At 52.3% G+C, this 19269-nt stretch overlaps 1 protein-coding gene across 4 annotated transcripts; it reads right to left on the bottom strand.

The window, feature by feature from the left end:
- Nucleotides 1-3616: 3616 nt before the first annotated feature.
- USP11 (ubiquitin specific peptidase 11) lies at nucleotides 3617-18973 on the bottom strand. Of its 4 annotated transcripts, none has more exons than XM_039216781.1 (21): nucleotides 18664-18973; nucleotides 11390-11499; nucleotides 11081-11211; nucleotides 10679-10796; nucleotides 10129-10274; nucleotides 9943-10007; nucleotides 9719-9818; nucleotides 9213-9386; nucleotides 8957-9115; nucleotides 8393-8617; nucleotides 8189-8272; nucleotides 7997-8091; nucleotides 7139-7345; nucleotides 6425-6477; nucleotides 5994-6254; nucleotides 5850-5920; nucleotides 5536-5648; nucleotides 4685-4834; nucleotides 4457-4572; nucleotides 4219-4307; nucleotides 3617-4143 (listed from the first exon to the last, which is right to left on the bottom strand). In XM_039216781.1, exons 1-21 carry the CDS (start codon nucleotides 18807-18809, stop codon nucleotides 4006-4008), a joined length of 2751 nt encoding a protein of 916 aa, XP_039072712.1. In that variant the 5' UTR covers nucleotides 18810-18973; the 3' UTR covers nucleotides 3617-4005. The 4 variants fall into 4 exon arrangements, with proteins under 4 accessions (XP_039072712.1, XP_039072714.1, XP_039072713.1 ...); XM_039216783.1 differs by having other exon boundaries at nucleotides 6009-6254; nucleotides 18664-18972; XM_039216782.1 differs by having other exon boundaries at nucleotides 5994-6251; nucleotides 18664-18972.
- Between the last annotated feature and the right edge of the window lie 296 nt (nucleotides 18974-19269).

Here is a 19269-nt window from a genome sequence, read left to right as displayed (position 1 = left end):
GAAAGAACTAGAAACTATACCTAGAATTCTATACCCATGAAAAATCTCTCTCAAAAACTAAGGTGAGGGGCGCCTGGGTGGCTCAGTCAGTTAAGCGTCTGACTTCGGCTCGGGTCATGATCTCATGGTTCATGGGTTCGAGCCCCGCGTCAGGCTCTATGCTGAACGCTTGCTCAGAGCCTGGAGCCTGCTTCGGATTCTGTGTCTCCTCTCTCTGCCCCTCCCCTGCTCACACTCTGTCTCTGTCTCTCAGAAATAAATAAATGTATAAAAAATTAAAAAAAATAAGGTGAGCGTCCAACTCTTGGTTTTGGCTCAGGTTGTGATCTCACGGGTTCGTGGGTTTGAGCCCCATGTCAAGCTCTGTGCTGACAGTGTGGAGCCTGCTTGGGATTCTCTCTCTCCCGCTCTCTCTGCTCATCCCCTGCTCTCGCTCTATCTCCTCTCTCTCCCGCCCTTAAAATAAATAAATAAACATTAAAAAAAAAAAGGAAATCGTAAAGGATGTCCTTTGGGCAGAAGGCAAGTGACACCAGATGGAAATCAGGACCTTCACAAAGGAATGCAGAGAACTGGAAATGGTAACTATGGTATGGCATGTTAAATATAGTAAGTTCCTTTTCTTATTATTTAAATCCCTTTTTTTTTTTTTTCAATTTTAAGTAGGCTCCATGCTCAACTTGGGACTTGAACTCAAGACCCTGAGATTAAGAGTCACATGCTCTACCGGCTGAGCCAGCCAGGTACCCCTATTTAAATCTCTTTAAAGCAACTGACTGTTAAAAACAAACAAACAAACAAAAGCAATGCATCTTGAGGTTTATAACATACGTTAAAGTAAAATGCAAGGTAACAACATAAAGGCTGAGCAGGGAGAAATGGAAGCACACTATGGTAAAATTCTTATACTAGATGAGATGCGGTATCTATCACTTGAGGGTAGACTTGCTATGTTAAAGATGTGTACTATAAACCCCAAAGCAATCGGTAAATAAAACTAAGAGTTATGGCTAATAAGCCAACAAAAGAGATAAAGTGGAATCATTAAAAAACAAAAACCAAAAAACCAACCTCATCGAAAATAAAGCGGATTTCATGGTTCACAGGTTCAAGCCCCTCATCCGGCTCTGTGCTGACAGCTCAGAGCCTGGAGCCTGTTTTGGATTCTGTGCGTGTGTGTGTCTCTCTCTCTGACCCTCCCCTGCTCACGCGCTAGCGCGCGCGCTCTCTCTCTCTCTCAGAAATAAAAACATTAGGAAACTAATTTAACAATAAACTATTTGTAAAAAAAAAAAAGAAAGAAAGAAAGAAAGAAACACATTAAAAAGAAAAACAAAAAAACCCAAAGTAGAAGCATTTTGGGCATGCTTCCCCACCCTCACGTGACCCTCTCCCTGGCGTGGTGGCAGCCGTGTCTCTTAAGTGGCAGCCCAGTTCCCAGTTCTCTCCCTCGAACTGAGGGGACAGCGCCAACTTTATGTGTAAACGATAGAGTGTGTGCTCTCCACCCATCCACGTTGCTCTATGTCCCCTTCTTTCGGGTTGATTACTCTCCATTCTCTTCCCCTCCATTTGTTTGATACCCTTCGTTTATCAAAATACGGTACAGTCTAACTCAACATCTGGACGGTGCATTCCTTGGTACGCTTTAACCTCTGTCCGTTATAGGCTTCATGTGTTTTAAGTAAGCTCTACGCCCAACGGGGGGCTTGAACTCACAACCCCGGGACCCAGAGTCACATGCTCTACCAACTGAGCAGGCCAAGCCTTTAAACTATCCAATTCACCAATTCCCTCCTTGGCTACGTGTAAGGTGCTGTTCGACTCATCCGGTCATTTTAAAAATTTAGTTACTACCTCTCCAGGCCTATCATTCCTACTTGGTTCTTTCTCAACTCGTTTGCATTTTTTAAAGTTTTACATTTCTTGTTCGCTTGTCATTGTCTTTATTTCCATGACCAGAGTGAGCACAACTGTGTTACACTGACCCGAGAATGGTAACGCGAGGCACCTCTCCACGAACTGTGTCCGTTGTCTCTCACTTCTGATGTTTTAAAAATTATTTCTTTATTTTGAGAGACAGAGCGCACAAGCAGGGGAGAGGCAGAGAGAGAGAGAGAGAGAGAGAGAGAGAGAGAGAGAGAGAGAGAATCCCAAGCAGGCTCCACAGGGTCAGCGCAGAGCCCGGCATGAGGCTCAAACCCACAAAACCATGAGATCAGAACCCGAGCTGAAATCAACTGCTGGACGCTCAACCGGCTGAGCCACCCAGGCACCCCTCACTTCGGATGTTTACGCATGTTGTCATTTTGAGACATTTTTGGTCAAACCCGGGAATCTGAAACGGATTCACTTCAGGGGGGCTTTGTCCAGGCCCGATTACGCATAGGTAACGAGGTCTTCCTGTACAGAAAAGAAAGCCCATTCCAAACCAGCCCTTTATGCCTGCTTCCTCATCTGCAAAATGGGGTAATAGTGTTCAAATCATATGGGGTCTGTGAGGATTAAATGATAGCTTTTTTGAGTTCTCAGATCCGGTCATACACGGAACTAGTTCTTTGTTTTTGCCTAAGTCAGTTTGAGTGGGGTACCTCACAGCAACTACTTGGATTCCCATCAGTGTGGACGGCGCGACTGGGAGGTTTGCAGGTGGTAATGCTGGGCCGAGTGACCCTTGCCAGTGGTGGTGGGGGGTTTGTTGAGGCGGTTACTATGGAAATGGTCCAACGAGCGCCACCGTGCAGGTCCCTCCCTCCGTGTGAAGGGCTGGGGTTTTTGTTCAGTCCACATACCACGCATCCGTCCGCACCACCCTCACCCCACAGCTGCTCCCGAGGGAGCTGCTTCTTAGAGATGGTTGGTGCCTACAGTGGGGTGCGGTGGGGGACGTCCCGTGTTTAAGTGGTGTCTGTCGCCCAGACACACTCTGCTGTTCCCGTTCTGTGGCAGGGTGTTCCGTGTCCCTCTTCTCTGGGATGAGGCTGGAGGGCCCCTGCCTGGTGGGGGAGCCGCGGTCACGGCAGGACGCGGGGAGGCCGAGGGGAGGGACGACAGAGACCGGACACATTTGTCTTGCCGGGTTGGCTGGTCTGGGTCGGGTGTGCCACCCCTATGGTTCTTGGAGGACACTGCTGGGTGCCTCTGTGGTCTGGTCAGTATCTGTGTGTCCAGAAACCACACACTCGTCCACCCGGATGCCTGTGTGTTCTAGGTGCGCCTTTCCCGTATCGGCCGGAGGGCTGGCACAAACATTTGTCTGGAGCCCAGAGAGGTCAAACACCCCCTCCAGGGAGCCACCCCAGTGTACGTAACCACGTGTACCCATCTCCTGGCAGAACCTGAGCAATTCCTCGAGCCGTGCGTCAGTCTCCCCAGAGACGACGAGCCTCACCCTGAGACCGGAGCGAGGACTACGAGTCAGTGTGTAAATCGCCTTGGAAAACACCGAGCACGCGAGGTTGGTGCCGGGAACCGTGTGTGGCGTTGGAAGGTGCTGAAAATGCCCCCAAGGTGGCACGCGACAGGCACTCAGAGCGTCACTCCTCATGGCCCCGTCCCCCAGCGAGCACGCAGACCCCCAGCCGGCGCTCGGTGCACGGCAAGAAGAGCACGCAGCCACAGACGCACTGGCACTTTATATATACACAGCGGAAGGTACGGGGCCTCGGTAAGAAAATACACTCTGTGTTCAGGCGCATCTCCCCCCTCCCCCCTTAAACACCCCAGGCTGAGGACGGAGGGAAGGGGACAACCATAAATAGAGAGAACGAGGGAAAGTCAATGCTCTACGGGGCAAACGCAGGCGGGGGACACACTGCCGGGGAGAGACACAACCTCTTCTTCCCCGGGCGAGAGCAACAGAGCGGCACAGGAGAACGGCGGCCACAACTACAGCCTGCAACGCCTGACACGGGGCACCTAACGGGGTCTGGGGGGATGGGGGCGGGAAGGAAGAGAACAGAGAGATGGCTTCCTTCCCCGCGGCGGGGCCGGGGGGGGGGCCCCTCATTTTACATCCATGAACTCAGAGCTGGGTGGGGAACCGCAGGCAGGGGACACTGGGGGGTCACGTGAGCCAGGCTGGGGCTGCAGGCGACGCGCCACGTCCTGGCGTTGGTAGAAGAGGACGTAGGCTGCCTTGGACTGCGGGGAGAGGACAGGGGTCAGCGTGGATCGGAGGCACGGGGGGGGGGGAAGGAGTGAGGATGGAGGGCACACCTCGATCTGGTTCTCAGTTACTGGCGAGACGCTGCTGTCATCGAAGTAGTGCCACTGGCCGCTGTCCTTGTTGCAGGCAAACGTCGTGTCTGTAAGAGAGGGGCCCCATCCGCACCTGCTCTGCGCCCCTAAGAGCTTCCCAGGTCCCCGGCCCGCCCCGGCTCGCTTGTCCCGGTTGCACGCCGAGGACACGCCGCCCCTTGCCCCCGGGCGAGCCCCGCCACAGCCCCGCACATACAGTGTCCGTCGCGCAGGCCCCCGTAATGATTGGAAACCGCAATGAGATCGTATTTGTACAGCTCCGGAGCCGACTCGTTCTGCGGCTTGATGACAAACTCGGAGAAGTCCAGGTCCCTGTGGGGGAGGACAGGGTCACTCCCAGGACCCCTCCTCCCCACTCCCCGTTGGCCTCCTCCCCCCACCCTGCCCCCCAGCCGTCCTGCCCGTCCAAGGCCCCGGCCCAGACCGGATGGGAAACTCCACGAGAGTATCCAGCTTCTCGCGGGAGAACTTGGTGTAGGAGAAGCGCTTCAGGTGGATAATGAGCGTCTCAGGCAGCATCCACAGGTCCAGCTTCTTGGTGGCCAGCTGGTGCTGCTTGCAGGTGGGACAGTACCTACGGAGACACAAGGGCACCAGTCCGCACCCGCGCGCAGACACGCGCCACAGGAGCAGCCACGGCGCGCTCCTTTGTACCGCGAGGCCCCCGCAGGCCACGTCTGCTCCACAGAGATGCTGCCCGGCCCTTCCTTCCGGCCCGCCCGTCACTCCAGCCCGCCCTCTGCACACGTTAAAATCCTGTCATTCGTCAGCTACCGTCGGGCTTTTCCGCTAGCATGTCCTTTCGTTTGGTTTCTGGTCCGTGAGCCGTTCGTGTCATTCTAGGGCCTGCCTCCGTCCCTCTAACTTCTCCGTGTCCCCCATTCGCTGGCTCGCCAGGTGCTTACTGACCACCTGCTGCCGAGTCCTTTGGGCACGACTTTGTATGTCTGTTCCCTTCCTGCTCCACGAAGATGCTGCCCTAATGTCTGAGGCCACCTTCATCTTTCTGGCTGTCCCTTCACGTCTCGTGAGCTTACTCTGCAAGGATCTACTGAGCGCCCCCTGCACCCCCCACACCAGCATGGCCAGAGAGAAGGACACTCGGTGCAACCTTAAGATTAAAAGTCTTCGCTCTCAGCATTTACTCTAAGCCCGGGTATTGGTGGCCAGAGTGACAGGAGGGTCTGAGTGAGGGGCATTTACAGGTGGGAGGGCTCTGGGCAGGTCACCCCCCCACCACTACGCCCCCAGAGACCCCGTCGTCCGGCCCCTCACCAGGGATTCTCCTTCTCCAGGGTCTCCACGGTGGTGAAGAGCTCAATGCACTCCTGCAGCCGCACCGGCGCCTTCTTCAGCACGTACCCGACGCAGTCATGCTTCACGTAGCCCTAGGCCAGGGGGCGCACGGCAGGTGAACAGGACGGGCGGTGGGAGACGTGTGCCCCGTGGCTAAGGGCGCGGAGTCCGAGGCCCCGGGGGGGGGGGGCTCCGTGGTCAGGACTTTCAGGGGCTTGAGGGGGAGGGGGCGGGCGCGAAGGGCCGCGGGGGCGCAAGCTGAAGGCGGCCCCCTCCCCGGAAGCCTCGTTTACCTCGGCCTCCACCTCGTCGTAGTAACGCTTCTTCATCTCCGGCTCCCAGTCGATGGCGATGTATGGCTGGGCTGAGGGCGAGGGGAGGTGGTCATGGGCCCTGCTGCCAAGGAAACCCCCTCCCACATCCCCACCCTGGCTCACAGCTGAAGGAGACACCATGGGTATCCTCGTTGAAGGTGGAGCGGTCGCTGGTCCCGTTGGAGTTCACCGTCTGCAGGGTGAACAGGTGCTTGCGCCGTGCCCTCTGGGGCCAGTGTGACGGCCCGGGGGAGCTGTCCACAGGGGCGCGGCTCCCGCCTGCGACGCCACAGCTGGGCCCCGCCTGCTCCGGCCCGGAATCCTGGGAGCTGGCCCCGGCCACGCGTCCAGGCTTGGGGATGCCGTCCTTATCCTCCATGTCTGCTAGGGCGGGGCAGGGCGGCAGACGGGTCTTTGTGAGCCCGGGTGCCTGAGAGGCGAGGCACATCCACACAGAAACCCCCCAGACCCCCCGCCCCGGGCCCCCCTCGGGCCCGGGCGCGGCTGGCACAGACCCTCATTCCTGTCGATCCTCTCTCCTGCCTCTTCCTCACCTTTCTCATCCCCGTCATCTTCGTCATCAGAGGTGGGCCTGGTCACGTAGCGCCTGCCAAGCGAGCAGGTGAGAGTCTCGGGGAGGGGCACGGGGGCAGGCAGGCCAGGGCCCGGGAAGCACCGGCAAGCCCGCACGCAAGCAGTTGTTCATGGTGAGCCCACACGGCCTCAGGGGAGGACACAGAAGCGCCCGAAGAGGCGGCCCGACAAGGTAGGACCTCACGAGTCACGGTTATGACGCATGGACCTTAAGTATGATAAGCTGCTGGTAAACCCCCACACGATGGGCCGTAAACGTTGATCAGGGGAGGCCTCCGAGGAAGAGACGCGTTGGCACAACACGAGGGAGACAGTAAGCCAGAGAGCACAGTGCTCTACTTGCCTGACTAAGGACTCTGGATTTTAGGCACAACGGAAATCGACCAACAAAGATACAAATCACCACGCCTCTCCAAGGAGAGGGTAACGAAGTGCCAAAATTGTGCGTATTTTGTCCGTTTTGTTGACCCCTGTCATCTCCAACACCCAGGAGAGACTGTGGCAAAGTCAGAGGTTCAGACGAAGAGGGGAAAAAACCCTACAAGTTGCTCTCTGCCCATGTTAAGCTTAGCTGTCTCCTGCAAGTGGCAAGGGGCTGGCAACTCTGAGCAGCTCGACATCTGGTTCTAAGTTCAGACCCCACCTTCCCCATGTCCCCCAAAAGGCAGACTCACGAGAGGCGGTACAGCAGGATGTGATACAGGGCGTCCCAGGAGAGCCGGTCACGGGGCACGGACACCAGGAGCGGGTGCCCGAAGAGCATCAGGCCGTAGTAGGAGTTGTTATAATCCCGCGCCGGTGTGCGCTCCCGCAGGTAGATGGGCAGCACCACGTCCTCTCTGGAGTTCTCACCAATGGCAGACCTGCCCGACACCTCGTATCTGTGGGGGGTGAACACCAGGCCACACTTGACAGGACACTTAAGAGGGGCCCGCGGGCGCACCTGGGTGGCTGAGTCGGTTAAGCATCTGACTTCAGCTCAGGTCAGGTTTTCACGGTTCGAGCCCCGTGTCAGGCTCTGTGCTGAGAGCTCAGAGCCTGGAGCCTGCTTCGGATTCTGTGTCTCCCTCTCTCTGCCCCTCCCCTGCTTGTGCTCGGTCTCTCAAAAATAAACATTAAAAAAAAAAAAAAAAAAAAAAAAGAGGGGCCCGGGGACTCTGCCCCAGGTGCTCCACCCACTCACCCCTAACAGTCTGAAATTATTTTTTAAAGAGACACCCAGTGTTTCGTGCTTCACAGGTGTTAGATGACGCAGCACTTTGTGACACGAGGAACTCAGGGAATGCTGAACAGAATACAGAAGAAGAAACAGGAGCCTCCAACATGTCACAAGGCAGAAGACACCCAAGAAGAGCCCGTATGAGGACCCGTCGCTCACCCCACTGACAGCCCCGAGCCTCCTGGCCCGCTAAGGCACGTGGCCAGAGCCCCACACGAGGCAGGTACCCTGCGAGTCAGGCCAATGGGGGACAGGGAATTGGCTCGCAGGAGACTCCTGGGGAAGCCCTAGCTCTCCTGGCGCCCTCACTCACATGAAGATATCATCTCGGTCCAAGATGCTGTTCAGAGACTCCTCCAGCTGGTAGATCTTATAGAAGCGGTGACTGAAGACATCGGCCACCATCATCTGGGAATGGTAATGTAGAGAGGAAGCCGGTCAGCCTGCAAGATCTTCCCAGGCCCTCTGCCCCCCACTTCCCGCCCCTCTGCCTGCAGAGCCTCACCCTTTCTGGAGACACGCCAGTGTGCTTGGCCAGAGCCACACACAGATCCGAGATCTTGCCTTTCTTGGGGACCACAAGCCGGTGCTGAGGGAGGAACGGTATCCGCAAAAGAGCAGAAGGGCGTGTGGGGAATTAGTGCGGGCACCGTCAAGGTGTGGTGGGGTCAGCATGCCGGAATGTCCCCGCGTCACCATCACCCCGTACCTGCTCTGGCTTGCGGCGAGGATCCATGGAGACAAAGAAGACCTCCATGACCCTCTTGTGGCTGACAGGCAGTGGGACACTGAGGTAGCAGAAGGGGTCGAAGGTCACAGACACGTTGCCACAATCGGGGCACACCAGCGTGGACTTGAAGAGACCGTGGAAGGTGTCCACGATCACAGAATCGTTCCGCCGTTTGTGGTTCTGCCAGGCCTCCTGAGCCACCTCCTGTTGACGGGGTGATGGTGGGTGACAAGGCCTGCCCGGGGCAGCGGACACCACAGTTTGGGGTGGATGCGCATGCGGGCGAAGTCAGTGTTAGCGCCCTGGCAAAGCCCAGAGACAGAGTTACAGCTAGAGCTACGCGGTGGCTGTGCCGGGTCAGGCTGGGGCTTCTTCACAGGACACTGGGTGAGGTGACTGGGCGGGAGCCAAGCCTGGGACCGGGCTTGGAGATGAGGTCAGGTGCGGTGTGGCATACCCCAGGGAGGCCAGAGATGCCCTGACGCAGAGGCCCGGGTGGCTTTCATAGGGCTCTCGGGACGGGGGCCCCCGGCGATGGCCTACCTGGTCTGGCCGGCCCGCCGCATCGCACAGCTCCACATACTCCTTCTTCTTGACACGATTGAGGTCCTCATGCAGCCCATCCAGGAGGAACGACAGCAGCTCCTGGGAGTCATGCTGCTGGTAGCCCAGAAACTGGGACGCAAAGTGGCCGACCTTGGTCTGAGAAGATGGGGCAGGGCAGTCAGAGCGAGAGGAAGTCGGGAGCGGGGGCTGGGGGGGGGGGCGCGGGTAGGGGCAGCCCAGGGCCGAGTCCCACCTTGAACACATGGGGCACGATGGACCGGTGGTGGCCGGACCAGGCCTGCTTCACCAGGTCTGCGTAGGCCTCCGCGATCTCACCCTTCATGCCCAGTGGGTTGCAGAAGTTGAGCTCCTCCAGGTAGCGGTTTTTGAGGAAGTAGTCGGTGAGCTGCGGCACGTTGCTGAGGCACTGGAGGAGGCAGGGCCCAGGAGACGGCGGCGGAGAGGAGAGCGTGGTGACCAGGATGGAGACACGGAAGGGAGACGGGAAGGGGAGACAAGGGCCAGGGAGGTGGGGAAGAGAAGGCGGCAGCATCTCAGGAGGGGGAAGAATGTGACAACAGAGGAGGGAAGAAGCAGCACATTGGGGCCAGCGGAGGGAGAGGGTACGAACGCTTTGGGGAGGCCTGTGGGCACGTCAAGTCTGACTTGCGGGGCCCCAGCTTGCACCCTGACCCCTTGCCCTGCAGTGCCCCCCCCCCCCCCAAACGGCTCCGCCAGACACGGGCCTCATCGCCCAACCTGCAGGGCCGAATTCATGAAGCACGTGTTGCCCAGGTTGGTGAGACCACAGATGCCTGGCTGGCCCTGGAATTCCTCGTCCTCCTCCGCTGCAGTGTTCCTGGGGTGGGTGAGAAACTCGTATCGGCAGAGGGCCAATGACGTGTGGGTGACGCGGGCTCAAGAGCTCAGTCATTCTGCCTGCCGTGGGACCCCACCCCAGGCCAGACACCCCATGGACTTACATGACCTGTGGTGGCTGGGCACTGGGCCAAGTGCCATCCTTGTTTCGGGTCTCCATGATGACCAACTGGGTCGAGGAAGAGAAAGCAAAGCAGGAAAGGCATTCACGGAGGGCCTGTGGGCACCGAGCCCTCACCTGCCCCACGCTGGGCCCTGCCGGTGAGTACAGACGCCCTCCCCACCCTTACCTGCCCGGTCTGCAGGGCGGCCTCAAGCAATGTGACGCGTGTGTTGCACAACCTCTCAAAAGAGCCCTCTGCGTTCTTGATCCACAGTCTTGTCTCTTCCTGGGGGTTCACCAGAAATCGTTCTCGGGCGGTGCGCAAAACTAGGTCTGTGAAGGGTGATGGGAGCACGTTCAAGGTCTTCCCGGGACCCTGAATGAACGACCCATCTCAACGTCACACCCTGACTCATCCTCACAGACCCTGCACACACGCTCAATACCTTGTGTCCTTGAGCAGTCTTCAAATGACTGACCCACATTCGGGGACTTGAGACCCCCCAGCCAGTATCCTCGGCTGTACCACTGAAGTCACTGGAACGTAGCTCACGTCCCCCGAGGCCTCTAGAGCACGCCCCCCCTCCCCCCCAGGGCCTCTGCCCAACTTGACCGGTACCTCCTTGGTCCTCCAAAGTGTGACCAATGCCTTCTCAGTCTGTCACAGCCAAACCCTACGCATTCTTAGATCCCTGAGGTGCGGACACGCCAAGCCATCCCGCGGCCCTCAGACTTACCAACAGAATCGATATGGCTGAATTGAGCCGTGTAAGGTGTGTCCATAGCACTGTGGCGGACAAGCAGCAGTTCTACTGGGTACACCTCGATCTTCTGGACGCCGAGGAGCTCCACAACCTGGAAGGCAGAAGGGTGCGTACAGGGGCGTACCCACATGGCACACACACGCAGACGTGGGCACGGTGACCTCTGAGATCGGAGGAGCACACACAGAGACGAGCGCACACTCGGGACACACAGAGATAACCGGAGGGGAGAGGAGTGCATGCAAGGTGTATTCGCTCAGCGTACACGGAGACAGGCGCTTATACAGGTCTAGACCCCTCCAGGGCCTACAAAGCCTTTCTCTGCTACCCCGTCCCCCAGGAATCTCCCCCCAGCACCCTCCCCCTCCGCTGTACCTTGCGTTCGATAGGTGGCTGGCCATGCTCTAGACCATACCAGTTGACCAGGTAATGCCAAGCAGCCTCTGGGAGTAGCACATAGTCCTCACCTTCCACTAGTCCCCTCTTGAGGTGCCAGTTTACCTGGTCTGCGAGGGGCAAGGGGAGGCGGCAAAGGAAGAATCAGGGAAGGAGAGTGGCAAGTCAGTCGCTCTGGCCATCTCACCAATGACATAGCTTGGGAGGGGCTTCTGATCATTTGTAGGGACAAAGGGAACAAGAACTCCACGCGAGGGGGAGAGGGAGGGGGAGGGAGGGGCCTGGTACCTTCAAAGAGGTCAGCATTATCGATGCAGCCAGGGAATGTGGCAGAGTCTTTGTCTCCTCCCTGTACGTACACTTCCCACTGCTTGTACCAGGGCTGCTTCACGAGGAACCTGCACGGGACACGGGACGGGAGTGCTGCAGGCTTACCCGGGCTCAGAGGTACTGCTGCCCGTGGCTGTTAGGCTACAAAGATCAACACACTGGAAGTCAAGATGCCAAGTTTCACTAAAACTGATACGATGTGGTTCGTCAATTCTACCTCAACAGAAAAAGGAAATTCGTCCCAGAACTCAGCATGAAAGAAAAAAGTTTCACCATCACATAAAAATAATTAGAAGCAAAATTTTATTCAGTGAAACCCAGATTTGGCTAGATTACCTACCTTCTTAGGATACCAAAAGAGATTCGATTAAGAACGGAAAGGGACAAAACCCAAAACAAAACCAACAAAACAAACCACAAACCCACACTCGGTGCCAGGAAATAAATATGAGGTTTCATTATAGAATAATTAGGCTGAAATTACTTTCACAAACTGCAAGACCATGACCTGAGCCAAAGTCCAATACTTCACCGACTGAGCCACCCAGGCGCCCTTATAATAGATTTCTAAGCTTATGGTGACTAGCTCGTCCTTTAAAAAACAAAACCAAGAAAAAAAAAAAAAGAAAAAAACAACTGTGGTTAAGTGTATACAGCTGGGCCAGCTCTCTTTTCAAAAAAGAGAAACTTTTACATGCACTACACCTAGGATAAACATTTAGGACCGCTGAAGCGTGCCTGTGTAAAATGTCATGAGCGATTCCCAAGTCTGGAAAACACAACCTAGAGTAAATGCTAACTGAACGTCAGCAGATAACTCTTTTGATCCCAGGGCTTGGACCTCAAAGCTCACATACACCGACACACAACCCCAGTCCCTCGCTCACCCACAAACCCGCACTGCTATGGGCTTTTTGAGACATAAAAGGCTGTCTCAAATAGTTAACTGCCTCAAATAGACACTTTTAAAAATATTACAAAATTGATGAAAAACACCGAACAGTGTACTGATTTGCTTTCCAGCAATTTAACCCTATCCGTGGGATTCTTTAAAATGGCAACTTCCCTGCATTTATGAAAGAACGAGGGAGGCTGGAGAACGGAGGGCTAGAAAAACCTGGCAATAGTCACAAGTCACCTGAATAGGCACACATTTCTGTGCGGTTTCATTGTTTTTGCTACACCGACCCAACCCCCACAGACCCTGTATATCTCACTCATACCAGGAACGCACACCCCCTCTGCCCCAGTGGCTCAGGCTACAAACCTTCCATTGCTCTTCTGGAATACCTCATCATTGGACTTCCCCCTCCCCCACTCATACCTGCAAACCTGCTCTCTCCTCCCCCCGGCCCCGTGGCTTTCACTGCTTCCACAGAAGGTCTAGGAGGTTAATTTCTTTGGAAAAGCTCCTTTAAGGCTAATGGAGCATTCCATGCAGAGGGAGGCACCACTCGACTTTTTTTTTTTTTAAGAGCTCGTTAAGGAGAAATGACATGAAAATTGCTCTGTAGCATACACCTGAAACTAACATACCACTGTGTATCAACTACACTTCATTAAAAATAATCAATCACTCTGTAGTGGTAAGCAAAGCCCCCACACCCGACAGCATCCTGGATTTCTAAAGGCTTCACAGAAGACGGAAGTTTATGCCAATTTTAACCAAATAAGACTATGTTACTTCTTCAATTCAAGGACACTTTACAAATGTTTAACATCTCTGAAGCTGGGATGCCTCCTAATCTGTCAGCCCAGATGGCAGTCATACCACTGTCTGATGGGGAGGCACTCACATTGTTACATTCAGGAGGGCGCTATCCATGCTGGGAATTTAAGTTTTCTATTCTCCTGTTGCTAGTATCTAAAAATACAACCGATCTTGCTAAAGTCACATTTATTTGCGTTTCCTCAAATTTGTTAAAATGATTATGAGGGGCGCCTGGGTGGCTTAGTCGGTTAAGCGCCCGACTTTCGCTTAGGTCATGATCTCGCGGTTCGCGGGTTCGAGCCCCGCATCGGGCTCTGGGCTGACTGACTGCCAGCTCAGAGCCTGGAGCCTGTTTCAGTCTGTGACTCCCTCTCTCTCTGACCCTCCCCTGCTCACGCTGTCTCTCTCTCTCTCTCCTAAGAAATAAATAAAAATCATTTTAAAAAATGATTATGAAATTTATGCTTACAGAAAAATTTTTTTTTAATTACTAAACGGTATTTTCTGTCCTTTGGTTTTCTCTTGTGTCTGGAGAAAACGAAATTGGTCATTTTGGTTAAGATAACAATTTACAGAAGTTAATGACCCTAGATACAATAATCACGGGGGGGGGGGGGTGGTCTGGTGGCTTGGTCAGTCAGTTAGACTCTTGATTTCAGCTCAGCTAAGGATCTCAGGTGAGATGGAGCCCAAAGTCAGGCTTTGCTCTGAGCATGAAGCCTGCTTAAGATTCTCTTTCTCTCCCTGCCCCTCCCCTGCTTGTGCTCTCTTTTTCTCTCTCAAAAAAATACCATGGATAGATATAAATTGAGAGGATTTCCTACTTGTTTATTAAAAGCTTCGTTATTCATAACACTACATTTTTCTAAGTTTATTATTTATGTATCCGTGCAAGCCTAAACAGATGTACATAAGGGCACATAAATTAATCCTTTAACCATACGTTATTACATGAATGATGTACCAAAAGAGAAAAATTAGAATTTGGGCTTTTTCTGTAAAATGACATTCTTTTAAATTAAAACTTTATTTTATCTCCTCTTGGGGGGAGGGGGGAGAGGGGCAAAGGATGCCATGCAAGCTCCACACTGGCAGCGCAGAGTCCGACGTGGGGCTCAAACTCCTGAACCGTGAGATCGTGACCTGAGCCAAAACCAAGAGTCAGGTGCTTAACTGACTGAGCCACCCAGGCACCCCTGTAAAATGACATTATTTTATGCCCAGATTAGAAGTTCCTTTTGTATCACCAAATTACTGTTAACTCTTGGGTAAAGTTTTCTGACACCCTCTTAACTCATTTAAAAACTATCTTAGCTCATTTTTAGAAGAGATTCCTTACTTTAAAAAAATGTTAAGCTTCTAATCATCTTTGTTAGGTATCACTGTGGTTCTTGCAAAGTTCACTCTGCGGTATTTTTTTTGTCCTTACTTCAATTTCTATCTTTTCTAACAACTATTCTTGATTTGTCTTTGCCAAATTCAGAATCATAATGCTGTTAAAATGTCCTTTTTACGACTAAACTATCTCTGGGACAGAACACAAAGATTTGCTCCTTCACCCTCTACAAGGAATGACAACAGGTATCATTAGGTTTAATTAAAATTCTCCAAATTTCAATGAACTTAACATTTTTATAAATGTTCTAGGTTTTCATTTTACAAACTTAATATTTTTAAAATTTTATTGTTCTTTTAATTTTAGTGTAGTTAACATACAGCATTACAGAAGTTTCAGGTGTACAATACAGCGATGCAACAATTCTATAGATGACGTCAGCGCTCAGGAGAAATATACTCTATCTAGCAAATAGTATTTTTAAAAAATGAGAAATCACAAAGAAAATGTATCTTCCTGGCTTAGAATTATATCAATTAGAATTAGACACGCTAATAGACATATCTTTCGATAACTGCATACTTTTCAAACTAAAAAGCATACTGCTGTTCAAGCAACAAAGACTAGTAACAATGGTCTACCAAAAGATTTGCCACTCCCGCATTCTAAATTCACAAACCCTTTCCCCCTGGTTCATGAAAAGCCTGAAAAGAACTAGAGGCCTGGACTCAATGACAAGGGAATTAACAGAGGCCTTTTGTTTATTTCAGTCTTTCATTAGCTCCAGAAGTCAAGGCGCAGCCACCTTGTTTGAGAGCTATCGTAGCAATCACCAACCAGACCTGTGAAGCGTTGCTTTGGTTCAAGGGTCTTCCTTAAACTTAATGGTCCCCCGTGCTGTGCAGACGTCTCCATTGACAGAAAACTCTCAACATTTCTAGGCTAAGTCCTTAACCTTTAATGGGACCCTATCGCTTACCCTTCACACATCACTATCCGTTCCGCAACACTGACTGAACCCAGCCACACTCCTTCCTTTTACCTGAACAAAGAACGAGTTCCTTGCTTCCCTACCTGTTAGGACATCACCCACACCCTGCACAGACCTTCTAGAGACTCCCTCCACTCTCCCCGATTTAATTATGTCTGCAGATGGTTCATCCTCAAAAACAAAAAACAAAAAAAAAACACCCAAAACCCAAAAACCCCACCAAAAGTGAATTTGCCACGCAAGCTATGCTATCATAAATCCGAATGTACTCTTAAAATATAAGCTTCTACGGAGAAATTAAATGGATTCAGACGGCCAAATTAATTGCCCTTGCCCAGATCTGCCACCTGACAAAAAGATTCAAAATATTAATATTGGTATTAGATATAGGATCTGGGGATTTAGTCCATGACTTCGAAATGCTTTATAAACATAAATTTCTGGACCATTACAACAAACCTCTGAAAAATGAATGGCACATTAAAGAACTTTGAGACGCTTTGCTTTTACCTAAGTAGATAACCATTTTAAAAATGGAGTTAAGGAAAAATGCTTCATGGTTATCAGCCACAATAGCAGAGAAAAACTGGCTTCGATGCTGAACCAACGTTTGGTGGGGTAATTTTTTTTATGGACAGGACATTTTAAAAATTCACACAAAATTAACCATTTTCAGGTGATCAGTTCAATAGCCGTACACACACACACTGTTGTCCAACCACACCTCTATCTAGTTCCAAAACATTTTCAACACCCCGAAAGGAAATCCACACGCGGGGGAGGGGGGGAGGGGGATAACTTAAAGGGTACTGTCGGGAGGAGGCTGTAAAGGCAGGATGCCGCAGGAACCAAAGCCCCCCCATGCCTTTCCGAACACATCCAAACCAATTATAAAAAACGTTCCAGTTATTGTATATTCTCGGGATGGAATGAGGCTTTTCCTTGCTGGAGAGCTATGGCGTAAAACTTACAAGAAAAAGGATTTGGTATTCCCTACTTGGCGAATCTCAACTTGGCCCTTTGCTCTCCAGTAACAGATATACATTCCGCTAGCACTGTGATTCAAGAACGCTGTAAAATGAGCAAACCTCACTTAGAAAAGCGTTCAGGTGTGGGCAGGCTTGCGGTGTTTGAGGACTATCCAATATGGCCGGATGGAGAGCGTGAGGGGGTGGGGGGCGGTAATCAGAGCCGGGGACCAGCCTCACCGCAAGGCATTGTAAGAATTTTTTGCATTTACACCGCGGGAGATAGGAAGGTACTGAAACGTTTTTGAGGAAGGGATGGACATAAACATGTTTCTTCAAGAATGGGTACAGAAAGAGAAAAATTGTTCCTTCACAGAGAAGAAACAGGTCAGACACCACCTTCACCAAACGATCAGGGCTAACGTCACCAATGACGTCATGTGGATACCATATACCACCTGATATGACGCAAAGGGCACAAGGTACGCACCCAGTACGATTTCATATATACCCTCCATCAAATAAAAGCGTAGACCACAAATACGATTTAGGAATGCATACAGACGTGGAAAAACGTTAACACGTTTAAAAATTCAGGGTAATAGTTTGCCGTGGCGCAGGGAGGGGGATTTTCATCCGGGAAGGGCACCGGATTTCTTTAGGTAACGGTCCGAATCTTAATCTGAATAGTGAATTAACAAATTTTTGTTTTATTATTCTTTAATTTTGTTACTTTGAAACGGAGGAAAAAAGTGCAAGAATTTTATAAAGAACTCCCCTATGCCCTTCATCCAGATTCCCCAAATTTAACATTTTAACCATTTCCCGATCGTTTCTTTGAATACACCTTTATATACGCTAGGTTTTTTCCAAGCATTTGCGAGTAAGCGGCTTACACGATGGTTCTTTACCCGTCAATATTTCGATATGTACGCCCTTAAAAAAAAAAAGATACTCCCTTTCATAACCACAATACAATTATCCAAAGCAAGAAATGATCAGTACTACTATCTAATCTGCAAACCTCAAATTTCACCAATTTTACCCACTAACATCTTTTACAGTAGAAAAGAGGAAGTTAATTTTATGAGAAAAACACCTGATTTTTAAAGAATTTATTTTTTCTGCTCCAGGACCCAATCCAGGATCACCGTTGCATTTAGTTATGATTCTCTAAATCCCATTAATTACTTCAATCTGCAACAGTTTTTCGTCCTTTGTCTTTCACGACCTTGAAATTTTTGAAGACCACAGGCCGTTTATTTTTTACAGAATGTCCATCAATCTGGGCTACGTAAATGCTTTCTGCAATCGTTTCAGGTCTTACGTATTTCGCAATTTAGCAAATGAGATGCAACTCGGCGAGAAAGAAAATAAACCCAGAAACAGTACATCACATGCACTGGTTAGCCAAGAAATCAGTAAAACAAACCGATTTATAAAGATACGCATGGACATTTTTAAAAAATAGCTATTTCTCCTGATTACAAAAACAAGACAGTACTAAGACAGAAACCAAATGTAACATCGAAGGCCCCTCCCGTGCCAATCACCTGCACTTTCTCCCGTCCTGGGAAGAAGGCGCCTCGGTCAGAGGCAAAAAACCTCGCCGCGTCACAAACTTTGCTCATTCGCAGGCGCCATTTTCTGCTTCATAGGCACCACCTCCCCTCTGCAGTCTTTCCTCGGCCGCAGGACACGCCCCTCGGCCCACGTCACAAGCCTCGTTCCCAGGCGCCAGCTCCCTCCACCACGCAGGCTCCAACTCCCTTCCCCCCGCCCACAGCCCTAAGGTTTGGATTCCGCTCTCCTGCCTGACGTCACCCGCTCTGCCGAGCTTTCAAACGCCGCCAACAAAAACCGCAGGCCGCCCCAACCGCCAGAAGCTACTTTAAGCCACGCAAACCACACCCCTCGGCCTCTGTCGCCCACACCGCCCGCTTCCCAGGTTCCGAGTTCAACCACGCAGGCCCGGCTCCACCCTTCTGCCCGTTTCTTCTCAGGCCCCTCCTCCTGCCTCCCCACAACAAACCCTCTCCGGTTCTCAGGCCTCTCCGGCGCCACAGTACAAGCCCCGCCCCTTTCCCAGACAAGGCGATCCACTCCACAGGCACTTCCCCGCCCCCAACGGCAGTTATTCGGGCCTCGGCCGCAAAGGCCCCCCCACCGCCGCCAACGCCCCCAACCGTCCCTTCTGCCGAGGCTCCGCTAGCAGCCCTGCCTCACCAGCTTTCGCCGGCCCGCAGTGGACGGTCTCGCCCAGTCTTCTTATTCTCGATCTGGAGCCACTGGCTCTCCAGGTCCGGCACCGCTTCGCGGTCTGGTACTTGGTCCTCGGCCGCAGCCGCCACATTCGCTGCGACCGCCGCCATCACCGTTCGCCCTCCTCTCCCAACCAACGCAGCTGGAGATAGGAAGAGGCCCCCTCAACTGCCACTTCCGGATTCTGGCCCCGGAAACGGAAGCAGAGCCCCCCAAACAGCCGGGGGTCTACTGCCATCTTGGAAAAGGACCCCGCGCTCGGACGCGTGGAGTGGCTGGGCGGGCACGGGACTGAGTGGGCGGTGATCTCTGCGGCCAGTGGGCGGGGCAAAACCTCCGGCTGGGAACTAATGAAGACAAAGGTGTCTTATAGAATTCTAACGCCATGTTGAGTCGGGGCAAAAGGCTGTGTGGAAAGGTGGAGGCAGAATTCCCTGATCTGGACGAGGACATTTTGGGGAGTGCTCAGGGGCACAAAGGTTCTGGGCTTTCCCGGACCGCGGCCCCTACCCCGAGAGTTTTTGTTATCCTGACCAGAATGCCCTTCTTTCATTGCACTACTCTTCTTGT

Source organism: Hyaena hyaena, unplaced genomic scaffold (genome assembly GCF_003009895.1).
Source record: "Hyaena hyaena isolate Hyena2069 unplaced genomic scaffold, ASM300989v1 scaffold_658, whole genome shotgun sequence".
NCBI classification, from domain to species: domain Eukaryota; kingdom Metazoa; phylum Chordata; class Mammalia; order Carnivora; family Hyaenidae; genus Hyaena; species Hyaena hyaena.
This window is presented reverse-complemented; position numbering and strand designations above follow the sequence as displayed.